The 16928-nt window shown below is 39.7% G+C and overlaps 2 protein-coding genes across 2 annotated transcripts in view; both read right to left on the reverse strand.

Annotated features, from left to right (window-relative positions):
• Positions 1 to 16928, reverse strand: part of LOC145823217 (receptor-like protein EIX2) — a 192369-nt gene that overhangs the window by 18885 nt on the left and 156556 nt on the right. The gene's annotated exons all lie outside the window — the stretch shown is intronic.
• LOC145802450 (uncharacterized) lies at positions 15318 to 16313 on the reverse strand. Its single transcript, XM_082895292.1, has one exon. It carries the CDS (start codon positions 16311 to 16313, stop codon positions 15318 to 15320), a length of 996 nt encoding a protein of 331 aa, XP_082751418.1.

Here is a 16928-nt window from a genome sequence, read left to right on the forward strand (position 1 = left end):
TCAACTTGCAACCGTCAAGATGTGCTTAGACGATGAAATGCAAGCCGTACTACTGCTTAGTTCTTTACCGAACAGCTGGGAGACGTTGGTGGTCTCTCTCAGCAACTCTGCACCAGAAGGGAAGCTGACCATGAGCATGGTTACAGACGCCATCTACAATGAAGAGACAAGAAGGAAAGACATGGGAAGTAATCAGTTCCATGCTCTTATCACAGAAGATAAAGGCAGAGAAAGAGGTAAAGGAAGAGATAGAGGAAGAAGCAAGAGTAGAGGCAGCTGGAACAACAGGAGTAAATCCAGAGACAACAAAGGTCGTGGTAACTCCAGCTTCACTTGCTTTCACTGTGGCCAAGAGGGTCACATAAAGAGAAACTGCCCAAGCCGGAAAGAGAAAGGCCAAAACAATAAGTCAAAAGGAGATAAGAACACAACAGCCACAACAACTGATGAAATACTTCTTGCAGTTGGTGAAGATAAGGATTGGCTTCACGTGGCTGACCACAGCTACACAGAATGGGTGATAGACACAGCTGCATCCTATCACACCACTTCCCACAGAGAACTCTTCAGCTCGTACAATGCTGGAGATTTTGGCACTGTTTGAATGGGAAATTCTAGCTATTCGAAGATTGTGGGTATTGGCGACATTAGCATTCAGACTAATGTCGAAAACAAGTTGGTTCTCAAAGATGTGAGGCATGTTCCAGATTTGCGCCTTAATCTTATTTCTGGAAGCGCCCTGGACCGATAGGGCTATACAAGTACATTCGGAAATGGCCGTTAAAAGCTGACAGGAGAAGCTTTGACAATCGCCAGATGAGAGATGTCTTCAACACTGTATAAGACTCAAACGAAGATCTGTTTGGAAAGTCTTAATGCAGCAGAAGACAAGGAGTCACCGGACTTATGACACAGAAGACTGGCTCACATGAGTGAGAAGGGATTGCATCTGTTGGCAAAACAATCCAGGATACCCTTATTCAAAAGAAGTGCCTTGAAGCCGTGTGATCATTGCCTTTATGGCAAGCAACATCGAGTATCATTCAGTTCAACGAGCAAGAGGAAAACAGAAGTGCTCAATATGGTATACTCGGATGCTTGTGGCCCAATTGACGTGGAGTCACATGGCGGCCGCAAGTATTTTCTGACTTTCATTGATGATGCATCAAGGAAGTTGTGGGTGTATTTCCTGAAGACAAAGGATGAGGTATTTCAGCACTTTCAGGAGTTCCATGCAATGGTGGAAAGAGAGACCGGGAAGAAGTTGAAGTGTCTTTGCACAGACAATAGAGGCGAGTACACTTCCAATGCTTTTGCAGCATACTGTGCCAGCAGAGGTATCCGGCATGAGACAACAGTTCCCGGCACCCCACAACACAATGGTGTGGCAGAAAGAATGAACCGCATTATTATGGAAAGAGTCAGATGTATGCTCAAAATGGCAAAGTTGCCAAAGTCATTCTGGGCTAAAGCTGCCCCGTCCAGCCTGTTATCTCATCAACAGGTCGCCTTCAGTCCCGTTGAATTTTGCGATACTTGAGGAAGTCTGGTCCAGAAGAAAGGTATCATATTCTCACTTGAGAGTCTTCGGGTGTAAGGCCTTTGCACACGTCTCCAAGGAAAACAGACAGAAGCTTGATAACAAATCCACTCCATGCATATTTGTGGGCTATTCAGATGCAGCATTTGGGTATAAGGTGTGGGACACAATGAACAATAAGATGTTCAGAAGCAGAGATGTTGTGTTCCAGCAAAACCAGACAGTAGCAGATTTGAGGAATCTAAAAAGTTTAGAGATGTCATCACTCCAGACTTGTTTCCATCTCCTGAGCCATCACAAAATGCTAGATGTGATGATGTACAACAAGAAGTGTCAGAGTTGCAGGATCCTATGCCAGAAATTGAGGATCAGGAGGAAAGAGATGAAAACCCTGATGAAGAGGGTGTTGAGCAGGGGAAGCAACCCCCTCAAACAGAGGCAGCTGGGCCTCAGTTGCGAAGATCTGGAAAAGTTGTCGTGCCATCAACCAAATATCCCGCTTCTCAGTATATTCTGATTACTGATGAGGAGGAGCCCTAGAGTTTTTCGAAAGCCAAGAGTCATACAGAGAAAGACTGTTGGATGCAAGCCATGAAGGAGGAGATGAGTTCTTTGTAGAAGAACCACATTTATGAGCTTGTTCCACTTCCAAGAGACAGGAGAGCCTTGAAGAACAAAAGGGTGTATAAGTTGAAGAAAGATGGAAATGGTAAACTATTTTAGCATAAAGCTCGTTTGGTGGTCAAAGGCTTTGGACAGAAGAAAGGAATTGATTTTGATGAGATCTTCTCCCCAGTTGTGAAGATGACTTCCATTCGAGTAGCTCTGGGATTAGCAGCTCGCTTGAATCTGGAAGTAGAACAAATTGATGTCAAGACTGCCTTTCTCCATGGTGATTTGGAGGAAGAGATCTACATAGAGCAACCAGAAGGATTTGAAGTTAAAGGAAAATAGAATCTAGTCTGCAAACTGAAAAAGAGTCTCTACAGCCTAAAACAGGCACCGAGACAATGGTACAAGAAGTTTGATTCATTTATGGTGGATCATGAGTACACAAGAACGGTGGCAGACCAGTGTGTATATTTTCGAAGGTTTTCGGATGGAAACTTCATTATCCTACTGTTGTATGTCGATGATATGCTGATCATCGGACAGGATACTACTATGATTAACAAGTTGAAAAATGACTTGTCGTAGTATTTTGACATGAAGAATTTAGGCCCAGCACAACAAATTTTGGGCATAAAGATTGTTCGTGATAGGAAAGCCAAGAAGATATGGCTGTCACAGGAGAAATATGTTGAACAGGTAATTGAAAGGTTCAACATGAAAAATGCCAAGCTAGTCAGCACACCACTGGCTAACCATTTCAATGTGTCAAAGCATTCGTGTCCCACTACCAGCTTTGCAAGGAAAGAAATGGAGACAATCCCTTATTCTTCCGCAGTAGGAAGTTTGATGTATGCAATGGTGTGTACCCGGACAGATATAGCTCACGCAGTTGGCATTGTGAGCAGATTCCTCGCCAATCTAGGAAAGGAGCATTGGGAGGTGGTCAAATGGATTCTTCGGTAGTTGAAGGGAACTTCAAAGATGTGTTTATGTTTCGGGGGAGCTAAACCAATTTTGGAGGGTTTTACAGATGTCGATATGGCAGGTGATCTTGATGATAGAAAGTCGACATTAGGATTTCTATTCACTTTTACAGGGGGAGCTGTTTCATGGCAGTCCAAACTACAAAAGTGTGTTGCTTTATCTACAGCAGGAAGAATACAAGATACATTATGATAGTCAAAGTGCAATTGATCTAAGCAAGAATTGCATGTACCACTCACGTACAGAACACATTGATGTCCGGTATCATTGGATACGAGAAGTGATGGAAAAGCAGCTGATAAAGCTAGTGAAGATTCACACAGAAAAGAATCCTTCTAACATGATAACCAAGGGTGTCACCAAAGACAAGCTCGAAGTTTGCAAGAATCTGACCGGGATGGACTTCAAGTGAGAAGTCAGTTGTCTATGTGGGCGTGGAGGGGGAGAATTGTTAGCTCCATCCACTACCCACATGGTAAAGAGCCCACCATCCACATGGTATGGGTGGCACCATGTGGTAAAGGAAGCTGGTGGGGCAATACCAACTCACCAAAGGTAGATGATGAGGGTGGCACAACCAAGCCCACTCATGGCTGTCACTTCACCTACTCCTCTTCTCTTGGTTATAAATTGATATGAGTGAGGAGGGGTTGTATAGACATATAGGAGTGACACACTGAGCTGAGAATACACAGAGGAGAGTATAATCTGTGAGTGAGAGTTCTATAGAGTTGTGAGGTGTGAGTTTTGTAATCTCCCTCCGGGATAATTCTATAGTGGATATCTCTCCGTAGACGTAGGCAATTGCCGAACCACGTAAATATTCTAGTGTTATTGTGTGGAATTGATTTCTGGTGTCCCATAGTCCTAACAATATTTCATTCGGTGTGAATTTTGTCACAATTTTTAACATGCTCCTAACAATTGATGACTTTGAAACTGTCTTGTGAAAAAATTAAACTAATTCAGATTATTAAATCTCTAGAAACAGGAGCATCACATGTACATCAGCCGCTAGTATGGGCTTATGCGTGCTTAATTTGTGTGATAGGATTAAACAAGAAAAGAAATAGTGAGATGTCAGAAAAAAAGGAGTCGCATAGGCTCCGGAGTCCCTAGCCCCGGACTAAGACATTGCACGCTGAGGGGCGATGGAGAATCGAATCCCAATAAAAGCATTTTTGGGCCGATCCCTAACCACTTAACCCACCCCTCAGGGGCAACAAGAAAACAAATTGATCCCCAAAAATTAAATCCTCAGAGACTGGGACAATGAATCCTAAGGAAGGTAATTTCACAATTTTGCCTCCAATAGATGATTCCCGACTATGTTATCCTAACCCCTACTCTCCAAGTAGGTGGGATATAAGCCCGGCTCTGGATTACTTATCCTAGTAACCATTTGTGTAAACAAACAAGGGATAAGACCTGTGTTTTCCTATCCCGACCCGTTATCCACAGTTCTTTCTTGTTGGGGTTTTGGCTAATCTGACTTCTTTATGTTGGATTTTTCTCGACTCTTTTGTAAAACTACTCTATGTTCTTGGTAAATAGCACTTTGGTTCACGCAAATTATTTTTTTTTCATGGTTCTATTTCATTATAAATTTTAAAATTGAAAATTCTCAAACTCAAGAAAGTTAACTTGAATGATAAGATCCCATGTAAACAACCACAAGGTCTTAAATTTGAGCCTTTTTCCCCTGATATGTGAAGCTAGCTGGCGATCGTACATATTTGAGATTTACCCCAGTCTCACTGAAGGTAGGGTCAGGGATTCCTCATTAACAATACAATAATGCTGCACTTATCATATTTTTAAACTATATTATACTTCTAATTTTATTTGTCAATATAATATTGGTGTCATGGATTCACCACTCATGTATATCTCCAATGCAATATTGACAACTAGACAAATATATCAGATGGAATGATAACATGATAGAAATAGTTAATTATTGTAACATTACTTTTCAACAACCACAAAAGAATGAAAGGTAGAAAATTCTGAAAACCCATGCCAATTTCCTATGCAACTATATGCCAATATGACTAACTTTCACCAAACCGAACTGGTCTATTGGAAAATTCTGTAATCAATGAAATGACTATGAGAGGGAATCTATGGCTATAATGCAAGTCAAGGTTATACTTGGCTATATAACGCAACCTTGTTTCATCATCAATCACATTCAGTCCAAATTTTACTCTGAAATGTATTCAATTGGTAATGGTAAGAAAATGACTTTTGGGAGTTTTGTGGAAATTCTATCAAAACGAGTGGCGTGAATGGAGTAGTATTTTATGTAATAGATATATTACGGTAGTGTACCCATTAAACAAGATAAAGAGTCGAGAATATGATGTTGATGTGCATAATGCATTGATGACATAACAACAATAGTCCTCTCAGCTAAGAAAAGTAAACATTCAATGTGATACGGTGATTACACGTTGTTATCAACACATGATATCATCTTAGGAATTTGGTAAAATCCATGGTTATGGTTAGGAATTTTGGTAAGTTGTGTTGTGCATTTGCTTAAGCTATAAAAAAATTAAATAAATAAATAAAAAGATAAATTATACCTATGTTTTTTGCAATTAGCTATTTGTGTGAATTTGGTCCATATAAATTTAATTTTATTGATTTTGTCTGTTAATTTTGGGGAAATTACATACCAGTGAGTGCAAGTCACATTTGCACCCCATAACCTTTCACTTGCACCCATCACAAAACCACTTGCACCTTGCACATTTTTGTAATTTTTTTGTCTGTTCCATTGTGTTGAAATTTCCCCTTTAATTTTTCATATTGGATCAAATTAATCTAATTAATCAAATCCGTTAAGAAATTAGAAAAAAAAATGATTCATTCAAAATGAATAAACCATTTTCAAGTAGGATGCCAACCCCTCAATCACTATTTTTCACATTAACTTCAATCTAATTTTTTGAGGGACATCATTAATTAGATTAAATCGACACAATATGAAAAATTTAAAAATAAAATTGATGCAATTAGAATTAAAGTGATAAAAGAGATAAATTACAAAGATTACGAGTGTAAATTGTCTTTAAAAAAGAGTGTTGCTATTAGCACCCTATGAATTAATTTGGACCCCTCAATTTTTAGCTTCTTTTTTTTTATTACAATAATAACCTCAAATAAAATTACTAAAAAGGAAATCATTAACTTTAGGACACTCCATCTCACAATTAAACCCATACACACTACATCATGAATTAGGGTTTATGAAAGCATCCACCTTCATCACCACCCCATCCATCTTTCCCAATTCTCACATTTAAAACTTACCCACCCTCAAAACTTTGAAAACTCTTTGATGGCAATATGGCGGCAATATTCCGGTGATAACGGTAGTAACAATTTGATTACCTATACTTCTCCGGCAATCATAATGAGAGAGTTTTTTTAGCAACCACAACTCCATAAGACAAGAAGAGTACAAAAGTTCAGAGGAAGTTCATAGCTTTGATGGTGTTTTTAGCTCAGAGGAAATTGGCCTTGTAAGAGTAAGTTTCTTAAAAAAAAAATGACAAAAATAATAAAATTTGTTCGTCATTTTTTCGGAATTGAACTCCTGAACATATGACTGAAATTTGGAAACACAGGCCGGAACATTTATTATTTGTTTGAGAACCAGTAACCGAACATTTATTATTTGTTTGGGAACCGGTAATCGAACATTAATCATCGAAGAAAAGGATAAGGAGAGAGAGAGAGAGAGGGAGAGAGAGAGAGTAAAGACAGTAATCACACTTTCTCTTCTTCTTCTTTGTGGGTTTTGTTAGGGTTTATGGAAGAGATATTTTTTTGGGGTGTGGCGGGTATGCATTCAATTGAATGGGTGGAATGTTTTCACAAGAATAATTTTGGTATTATTTGGAGGGGAGAAAAGAAATTTTAAGGGTTTCAAAATTTATAAGTGGAGGTCCAAAGAAATGGGAGGGTCCAAAATAATAAATGAGGTGCTAATAGCACCACTCTTAAAAATAGGTTAATTACACTTAACATCCTTGCACTTTAATTGTAATCTCGCTTTAGTCCCTTCCCTCTTAATTGTGGTAGTTAATCCTCACATTTTAAATCAAGTTGCAATACTACTCTTTTGTTCATCCACTGTTAGTAAGGCTAACAGAACTTGTCATGTGAGCAAAACGCAACATTTTTTTTTCGTCTTATTACCACCCCTATACTTTCATCAAAATTTTACTTTAGTGCTTACACTTTCTTTAAAATATCACTTTGGTTCTTTCACTTTTAATTTTTATTAACCTCATTAATGGTAGATAGACGAAAAAGTGACATTGCTATTTGATTTAAAATGTAACGAGTTAATTATCATAATTGAAAATGAATGGACCACAATGAAATTACAATGAAAGTTAAGTGTAATTAACTCAAATATTCTCATGCATTTTATTTCCTTGAATGTAAATCAATTTCCTCACAATCCAAAAGAAGCTATCTTCCAAATAGCAAACAAACACTTCATATATAACAAAAGAAAATTTCTATTTGCACATGATAGGAAATCACAATATACACTATTTGTTTCATTTGGATATAAGCTTTCAAACAGAAGTCAAACTTCATATATAAACTTATGAACAAAAATGAATTGTTCAATATACATTCCGTTCAATTGTTTATATCAGAACAACTGTTTTTTGTTCATAAGTTTGTCTGAATATTTCTTTTGTTCGGAAATTTATATCTGAACAACATAAATGCCACAACTAGCCACTGTACAGATAGATAGTTCCCTAAAGGAGACTGCAATCCTAACAAACATAGAATCCATAACAATTACACATCCAATATTTATCAAGTTAATATTATAATCCTTCAAAAATACAAAGATTGCCCAAGGAACAAGTGCTAAAAGCTTGACTTCAATCTTCAGTCTGTGAACTTCCTCACGTCTCTGTTGTATCAACTTCTTGCACAAGGGGGAAAAAAAAAAACAATGTGATGATCACTTTCAGCAGTAGTTTTGTACAACTACAAAAAATTGATTACAGAATCAGACATTGAATACACATGAATAGACAATAGAAGTTACTGTACAGATGGTCTTCAGACCAATGAGCAAAGGCTAGCTCCACAACATCACCTGCACAAGTATTATAATCAGAAAAAAAAAAAAAAAAAAAGCAAAAAAAAAACCTAGAAAAAACCGAGTACTAAAGCAAGAATGTAACAGAATTAGAAATTGGAAAAAAAAACTTACTGGTTATCTATAAAGCCACCTTTATAGTCTAGCCATAATATTCAATGTAGTTGTCACATAGAACAAATTTTTTATGTGGTCCAAGAACTTGAAATAGGCATACCTTGATGGACTGTTTAAAAGCATAGTGCCAAGAACGGTCCAAAATCCAAGGATGAAATCAAGTCCCATGCTAAGAGAAAACCTTAAGGTAAAACAAATTTCATGCATTTTCTTCAATTAATTTCTTGAAAGTAAAACAAATTCCTCTGGTGCGTTTGGTAACAGGCTAATATAACCAAACACTCAAAAATCCATGAAAATAAATATTTATGAAGTTCACTAGACTCATAATAAAACAAACATTTTATAGCAAAAACAGATTGCAATCCTTCCAAACACACAATCCACAATATATATAATTACACATAAATAAATATTTATGAAGTAATTTCATCGTTTCAAGAAAACAAATAGAGGGCCTAGTAACAGTTGGTGCTAATAGCTCCGCTCTGTATGCTCCGAACTCACTGCTCGTTTCTCTCTCAGGTCTAGCCCAGCTTCCTTGGAAAACATAGCAAAAAAATGGAAAAAAAAAAAAATGTGATTATCAGATAAATTAAAGCCAACTAAATATTGGCCAACCATCAATATAGTTTATAAACAGGGGATTAATTCAGTATCATTGCATAATATGACACAACTTTAGTGCTTTTGTTAGGTTTGCAATGGCAGAGAACATCATCATCACTGTTATTACAAGATTAGTTTTGCAAAATTATAGTGAAAAGGGGAAAAAAAAATTGTGCGATCATTTTATTTAACAGTGACAACTAAACAGTTGGTGGATGTCAAGCCATTACTTAGTAAAAATTAGGGTGGTTAGTTACCATATAGCTTGCAACATAGACCTGCAAAAGTGTTTTATAGTTAACTTAGAACAAATAAACCCAAGAAAAACCACAAAGCTCGAGCAAATAGTAAGTGTGTGCTCAAATCAGCTTATGTAGGATTTGAAAAAAAATTAATAACAATAAGAAAAGTCTAACTTGTTAGCAATGATCAAGACACAAAAGATACGAGAAGTAAGAAAATTGAAAAAAAGATACTTATCGCTTACCTCTGAAGCCTCCTTTGCAATCTAGCCATACTCAGTGCAGTTGTCACATAAAACCAATTATTTATGCTGTCCAAGAACTTGAAATAAGTGTGGTTTGTTAAATATCATTGTGCCCAAAACTGTCCAAAATCCATATGTCAAACCCAGGCCCATTGTTGTGCAAGTGCAAAGTTTCAAGTTCACATAGAGAACCAATTGAGCTTGGAATTTCCCCATACAAATTATTGTATGCCAAACTAATGATGTATAGTGAAATTAAAGTGTTCCCAACAATTGGGAAGCTCTCCTGAAACTAAGTTGTTTGAGAGGTCAAGATAGGTGAGCTCCATACCTGTACTTGCACATAAGAAATAAATTGAACCCGAGAACTTATTTTTGGAGAGATTCAAAAGTGTTACATTAGGATGAACTAGTGGTATGGACCCATAAAATGATTCGAACTTAAATCTATACTAGGTCAATCATGAAACTTCAATGATAGATCAGGCAGCAAGCCATTGATCAGATTGTTAGAAAGATTTAAATAAATTCAACCTGGGGATAGATCCCAAAACCAACTAGGAACATCTGAAATTCCATTACTTGAAAGTATCAAGCTTAGAAATCTTATTTTGTGTTTGAAGCCATTTTGGAAAATGAGACCCCAACTTACAAGAGGACAACATTATAACAAGAAGTTGGAAAGGAGGAACCCAATCAGAAAAGAAGTTACAAGTTAATGAGTTTGAAGAAAACAACAAATACTTCAGACTGGAGAGATTAGAAAAGTGAGTAGAGAGTATGCCTTTTAATGAATTGAAATAGATAACGAAATACTCAAGCATGGAAAGTTTTCCAATATTTCTGTGCATGGTCCCATTCAGTTAATTGTCTCCAAGGTCTAACTCCAACAATAATGGAAACATTGAAAGGTCAGGCAGTGACCCTGTAATTTGGTTTCCATACAACTGAAGAGAAACAAGACTTGGAAGTTGTCCAAAAGTCTCTGGGATGAACCCAGTCAATTGATTAAAGCCAACAGACAATCTCTCAGGGAAGAAAATCATGTAAAATCAAGAAATGGACCACTAAGTCGATTGTCATCCACATACAAAACCTGTAATGAGTCCTCTGCCCTAGACAACTTTTGAAAGAACTTACGAAGTTCTTCAGTTAAATTGTTTCTGGATAGATGTAAAGACCATAAATGACTTGCAAAGGATTTTGGAAGGCCACCTTCAAGATGATTGTAACTGAGATTCAGATTTGTGAGGGAAATCATATCTCCAAAAGAATCAGGAATCAGACCTCTTAAATGGTTATTAAAAAGGTTTACATCAATAAGGCTACTACGAAAGTTGAACAACTAACTGTATATTGAAGAAGATAGATCAAATATAGAAAGGGACGCAGAAGTATTAAAAGGAAGTGAGGGATGAGTAACCATATCAGAAAGTTAAACTAAACTTTACTCCTTAGGAGAGGGAGATCATTGATAGATTGAACCCTGCTTTACTGAAGTTAACAGAACTAAGGTCTATGAAGCACGGAAAGGCAGCGTACACGTGTCCGACATGGACACATGGTGGACACGTGTCGGACACTCTACAAGAGGTGTCCCCTTTTTTTTTGTTTTTTTATTTTTAATTTTGTCAGTCGGACACGTCTTGGACACGCAAGGACACGCAAGGAAAAATAAACTTGAGAAATAGAGAGTAGGTGATCGAAGAAGCCCTAACCAGTTGGAGAAAAGAGAGAGAAAGAGATCGAAGGAGAGGTGGATCGAAGGCAATGGAGCTGTTGACCGTGGTGAATCGGAGGTCGATTGAACAGATTGATCGAAGGCTCTTCTAAGGTATTCTTCTTCTTGTCTTCGTGTTTGCTCGTCTTCTCTTCGATTTTTCTTCTCTCTTCTTCTCTTCGATTCCGCTTCTCTCTTCTTCTCTTTTTGTTACTTCGTTTTCTTTTCTGATTTCGTTTCTCTCTACTCTTGGTTCTTTTCCCTTTTCTTTTCTTTTCTTCTCTCTCTCTCTCTCTCTCTCTCTCTCTCTCTCTCTCTCTCTCTCTCTCTTCTGAGTAGCCCTTTTTTTTGTTTTTTCTATATTTTGGGTATCCCTTGTTTGCTGAACTTAAAATGCATAGAACAAATTAGTTTTATTTTATTTGAAGAAAAAAATTCAAATTTTTTTAAAATATATTTTTTTTTTTGATAAATAACCGAACTTTATTAAAAAGCATTAAGATGATGCAAATAATACAAATAAGGAAGCCAAAGAGGCGACACAAACAAACGAACTAACAAATCAAATCTTCCACAAATTCAACAAAAGCCAAAACATCCGGATCAACCGATCTAGTCACCCAATCATACAAAATCGTAAGAAGGCGCCGTTCTAACCAAAGGACTGAATGAGACAACCCCTGAAAGATGCGCCTATTTCGCTCCAACCAAACCAACCAAAGAATACAATGCGAAGCAAGCATCCACGCCTTCCGACGTCTCCTACCAACACGACCCCCTACCCAACTATGCAGAACTGCTTGAACCGACGCTGGCTGCACCCAAGCCAAACCAAAAGTCGCAACAACTAACATCCAAAGGCGAGAAGACACGGGACAATGAATGAACAAATGGTCCACTGACTCCGCAGCACCACAACACAAACAACACCAATTAACCAATACGTGGCCACGACGAATTAAATTATCTAAGGTCAAAACACGGCCCAACATAGCTGTCCACACAAAAAAGGCCACCTTAGATGGCGTACCCGGGACCCAGACACACTTTCAAGGGAAAGCAACCTCCTCCACATGAGCAAGCACATGATCAAGGTTCTGAAAAGCGGTTGCGGTCGCCGTAACGGTGGCGGTGGCGCGATTGCGGTTGCAGGGTGTAAAGGCCGTAGCGTAACGGTTGCGGTAACCGGAACTGTGAATTTTTTTATTTTTTGCACAATTTAAAAAAAACTTACCGATACGCACATTTTTTTTTCCATGATCATATTTATTGGGTTTTAAAATAAATATTGAACAATTTTTATAAATTTTTAAGTTTGATCCAATATATTTCATATTTTTAAATCACTATAAACTGAGTTTTTTACATTTTATTTTAATAATTAATGACTTTACATTATACAAAAAATCAATCACTAACTATTATATATAAGATAAACAATGACAGAAGTAAGAGAATAAATAAAAGCCTAAATATATATATATATATATATATATGTATTAATCAAGCCAAATAGATAATGACCACACTTATTATTATTATTATTATTATTATTATTATTATTATTATTATTATTATTATCAAACAATATATAAATAGACACACACAAACAAAATGGTTGAGTGATAGCAGCTGAATAGAATAGCATAGGTTTTACAATTTCAACAAATCAATAACATATTCTTCATCTTCCCTATTCTCTTTCTCTATATCTTGTTCCTCCATCTTCCATGTTCTCTCTCTATCTCTCTTCTCCCATTTTACACCTTTTTTTGTTTTTTTGTGTTTTTTCAAAAGAAACAATTCGGAACCGTTACGTAACGGTGTGTAACAAGCCGTTACGGCCGTTACGGCACCATTACGACACCGTTACGACCGCTATAGCAGCCGTTACGGCCGATACACCTATGAATCTCAATCACATTGCAAAAGCGGCTATAACGGGTGGCGGTAACTAGCACAACCGTTACATAACGGCGTTACGTAACGGTTGCGGCCGCTTTTTAAAACCTTGCACATGATAAAAAGAAGAAACGGAAAAAATCGCCTTAGCCCCAGGACAGTCCCAAACCAAAGAGTCCTGTCCGTCCTCACCCACTCGCAACTCATATAAAAAAGCCAACAACTCCACCAGCTGACCTTGCTCCCAATCCTGAACATCACGACGCAGGCCGACATTCCAAAAAGTCGAACCCCGTTGGCCAGACCACACAGCACCCACCAACATCTCAGCATCCATGGCAATTCCAAAAATCAAAGGGAACCGCTCTTCTAAAGTAAGATCACCACACCACCGATCGCGCCAAAATCGAACCTTGAGCTTCACCCGCTTCCAAAACTCCTCCCACCCTAACTAGATCCCCTTTCATAGGCCAAAACCATGAGAATGCCCTACCCGCCCCGAACACCACCCGCCTTGCCCCACACCAAACTTTGCAACCACTACCCTTTGCCAGAAGCGGTCATGCTCTACCACAAACCGCCACAACCATTTACCCAACAAGGCTATATTGAATAAGACCAGCCTGCGAATCCCCAAACCCCCCTGAACCTTGGGACGACAAATCCGATCCCAGGCCACCAAAGGATAATGGGAACCCTCCCCCCCCGAACCCCACAAGAAATCCCTCTGCAATTTCTCTATCCGCTTGGCTACTGACACCGGGATCACATGGACAGACATAAAATATGTCGGGATGGAAGATAGAACACTCTTAATCAATGTAAGTCTCCCTCCTTTTGACAAATATTGCCGCTTCTAACCTGCCAACCGCCGCTGCACACGGTCCACCACCCTATCCCACACCCCTGTGGCCATAAAAGACGCCCCCAAAGGTAATCCCAAATACGTAACTGGCAAAGTGGCCACCTTACACCCGAGAATAGCTGCCAGTACCGAAATCGTAGCCACCTCCCCCACTGGGATCAGCTCGGACTTTGCTAAGTTCACCCGAAGCCCTGAAACGGCCTCAAAACACAATAACACACATCTTAAATACCCAATTTGATCCACATCCGCATCAAAAAAAATAAGAGCATCATCGGCATAGAACAAATGAGAAACCGACAAATTAGCAGGATCCTTTCCCACCGCAAATCCCCACAACCGACCTCCCTGCACCGCTCTAGATAACAGCCGCCCCAATGCTTCCATCACCAGAATAAACAATAAAGGAGATAAAGGGTCTCCTTGCCGGAGCCCCCTATAAGTAGGAAAGAATCCCGCTGGAGACCCATTCACAAGAACTGACATCCGCACAGTAGAAATACAGAATTGGATCCAATGCCTCCACCGAACCCCAAAACCGAGCCTGTCCAACATATATAGTAAAAACTTCCAATTAACATTATCATAAGCCTTCTCAATATCAAGTTTGCAAATAAGGCCCGCCTACCCTTGACGGATTCGAGAATCCACACATTCATTTGCCACTAAAATTGCATCCAGAATTTGCCGGCCGCCCACAATAGCATTCTGAGACTCCGAAACCACCCCTTCCAACACACCTCGTAACCTATTAGCCAATACTTTTGCCAAAAGCTTATACATACTACCCAACAGACTGATTGGACGAAAGTCTCGAATATCCTCCGCCCCACCCTTCTTTGGGATTAAAGCAATAAATGTGGCATTAAGACTACGCTCAAACTCACCAGTCTGATGAAACTGCTCAAACATTGCCATCACATCAGCTTTCACCACCCCCCAGCAATGCTGAAAAAATGCTAAGGTAAAACCATCGGGACCTGGCGCCTTATCCCCAGGCATACTACGCAAAGCCTCCAACACCTCCTCTTCTGAGAACGGGCTCTCCAACCGACAACTAACCGTGTCTGAAATTACATCGAAAGAAACACCATCCAGGCTTGGTCTCCATACCTCCCCCTCATCCCGAAACAGGTGCTCATAGAAGCCCACAATTCCGGCCCTAACCGCATCTGAAGAAGACAGCTCCATATCATCTACACGCATACGACTTATCTGATTCACCCTCCGATGGGCATTCGCCACTCGATGAAAAAACTTTGTATTACGATCCCCATCTTTTAACCACAAGCATCTAGATTTTTGCCGAAAACTAATCTCCTCCATACGGGCAATCTAGCCAAACTCCTTACGAACCTCAACACGACGACGAAGATCAGCCGCAGACAAAATCCCCTCAAATTCTTTGACGTCCAATTCCTGCAACACCGCGAACACAGCAGCCTTCTGAGCCTCCAAGCGACCAAACACTTCCCTATTCCACCTCTTCAAATCGGACTTAAGAAGTTTCAATTTCTGTGCCAGACGACAACTAGGCAAACCTGAGAGCACATAACTATCCCACCAGCCCTTAACCCGCTCTAGAAAACCCTCAGACAACAACCACATGTTCTCAAACCGAAACGGCGATGGCCCACTTCGGATACCCCCACTATCCAATAAAACTGGCCAATGATTTGAAACTGGATGCTGCAAACGTGTTTGGATCACGTTTGGAAAATGCTCCTCCCAATTCCTTGTGACCAAAAATCTATCAAGCCGAGACATCACCCCACCTCCAGACCATGTAAATGCACCACCCTGCGTAGGAAAATCCACTAACTCCGCCTCATCAATGAATGACGAGAACATCCACGTAGAAGCCGTTACCGAAGTTGGCCCCCTCTTCTCCTTCAAACTCCGGACCACATTGAAGTCACCACCGACACACCATGGAACCCCCCACCGAAAGGCAATGTAGTGAAGCTCCTCCCAAAAACCAATCCGCTCGCCTCCATGAACCGGTCCATAAACACCTGTGAATGCCCAACGGAAGTCATCCTCAATACAACGAAAAAGGCAAGAAATGGAATAAGCCCCCACCTCATCCTCCTCCTTTACTAGAACCCTCCTGTCCCAACAAAGAAGAACTCCCCCAGCCACCCCTTGGGCAGGTAAAAACGTCCAATCCACAAAACGACCTCCCCATAACTCTCGAACCATCTCGACCCCCAAACTCTCCATCTTGGTTTCTTGTAGACAAACCACATCCGCACGCGCAGTTTTTAACAAAGATTTGACCATCACCCGTTTTTCCCTATCATTTAAACCACGCACATTCCAAGATAACATTTTTAACCGCATTGTAACATCAATGGAGTACCACGACCCTTCCTAGCAACCCGGCCATCTCCACCTTCACTCCGATCATAATTGATAGAACACTCCAATCTTCTTAATTCCCTAACACTCCTCTCATTGTGTTTCAAAGGCGTCACCACCTTGCAATTTGGGGCACTCTCCCTCCAGGAGCCCTCAATAGCAGAAAATAAAGCAAAAGCCTCATGCTCATGACCCTCAAAAGACAACCCCAAGAAATGACTAACCTCATTAATGCGAGAAAGAACCCACCTTGATACCTCCGCCGAGCTCGGAATAACATCCTCGTGAAAATCCAATACTGGACTAGCAAAGCCCTCCTCAACCACAACATCCGCAACATCTACCGCAGCATCCACCACCTCGGGCTGGACCACCAACGCTAGCCTATCTACTTGCGTGGACCAACAACCTGCATCACCATTTCCGTCGGGCTCACAATCTGCCCCACAACTCAGTTCCTGCAAACATGGTTCAACCCCCACAAGTATAGAAAAATTATTCGGGGAAACTGCAACAGAAGACCCAATCGAGTGGGAAGAACCACCGAAATCCTCCGCGGCATTCTTCTCCTGAGGTAGCCCAGAT

The sequence above is a fragment of the Camellia sinensis genome, chromosome 1 (assembly GCF_055761805.1).
Source record: "Camellia sinensis isolate YWXY chromosome 1, ASM5576180v1, whole genome shotgun sequence".
NCBI classification, from domain to species: Eukaryota; Viridiplantae; Streptophyta; class Magnoliopsida; order Ericales; family Theaceae; genus Camellia; species Camellia sinensis.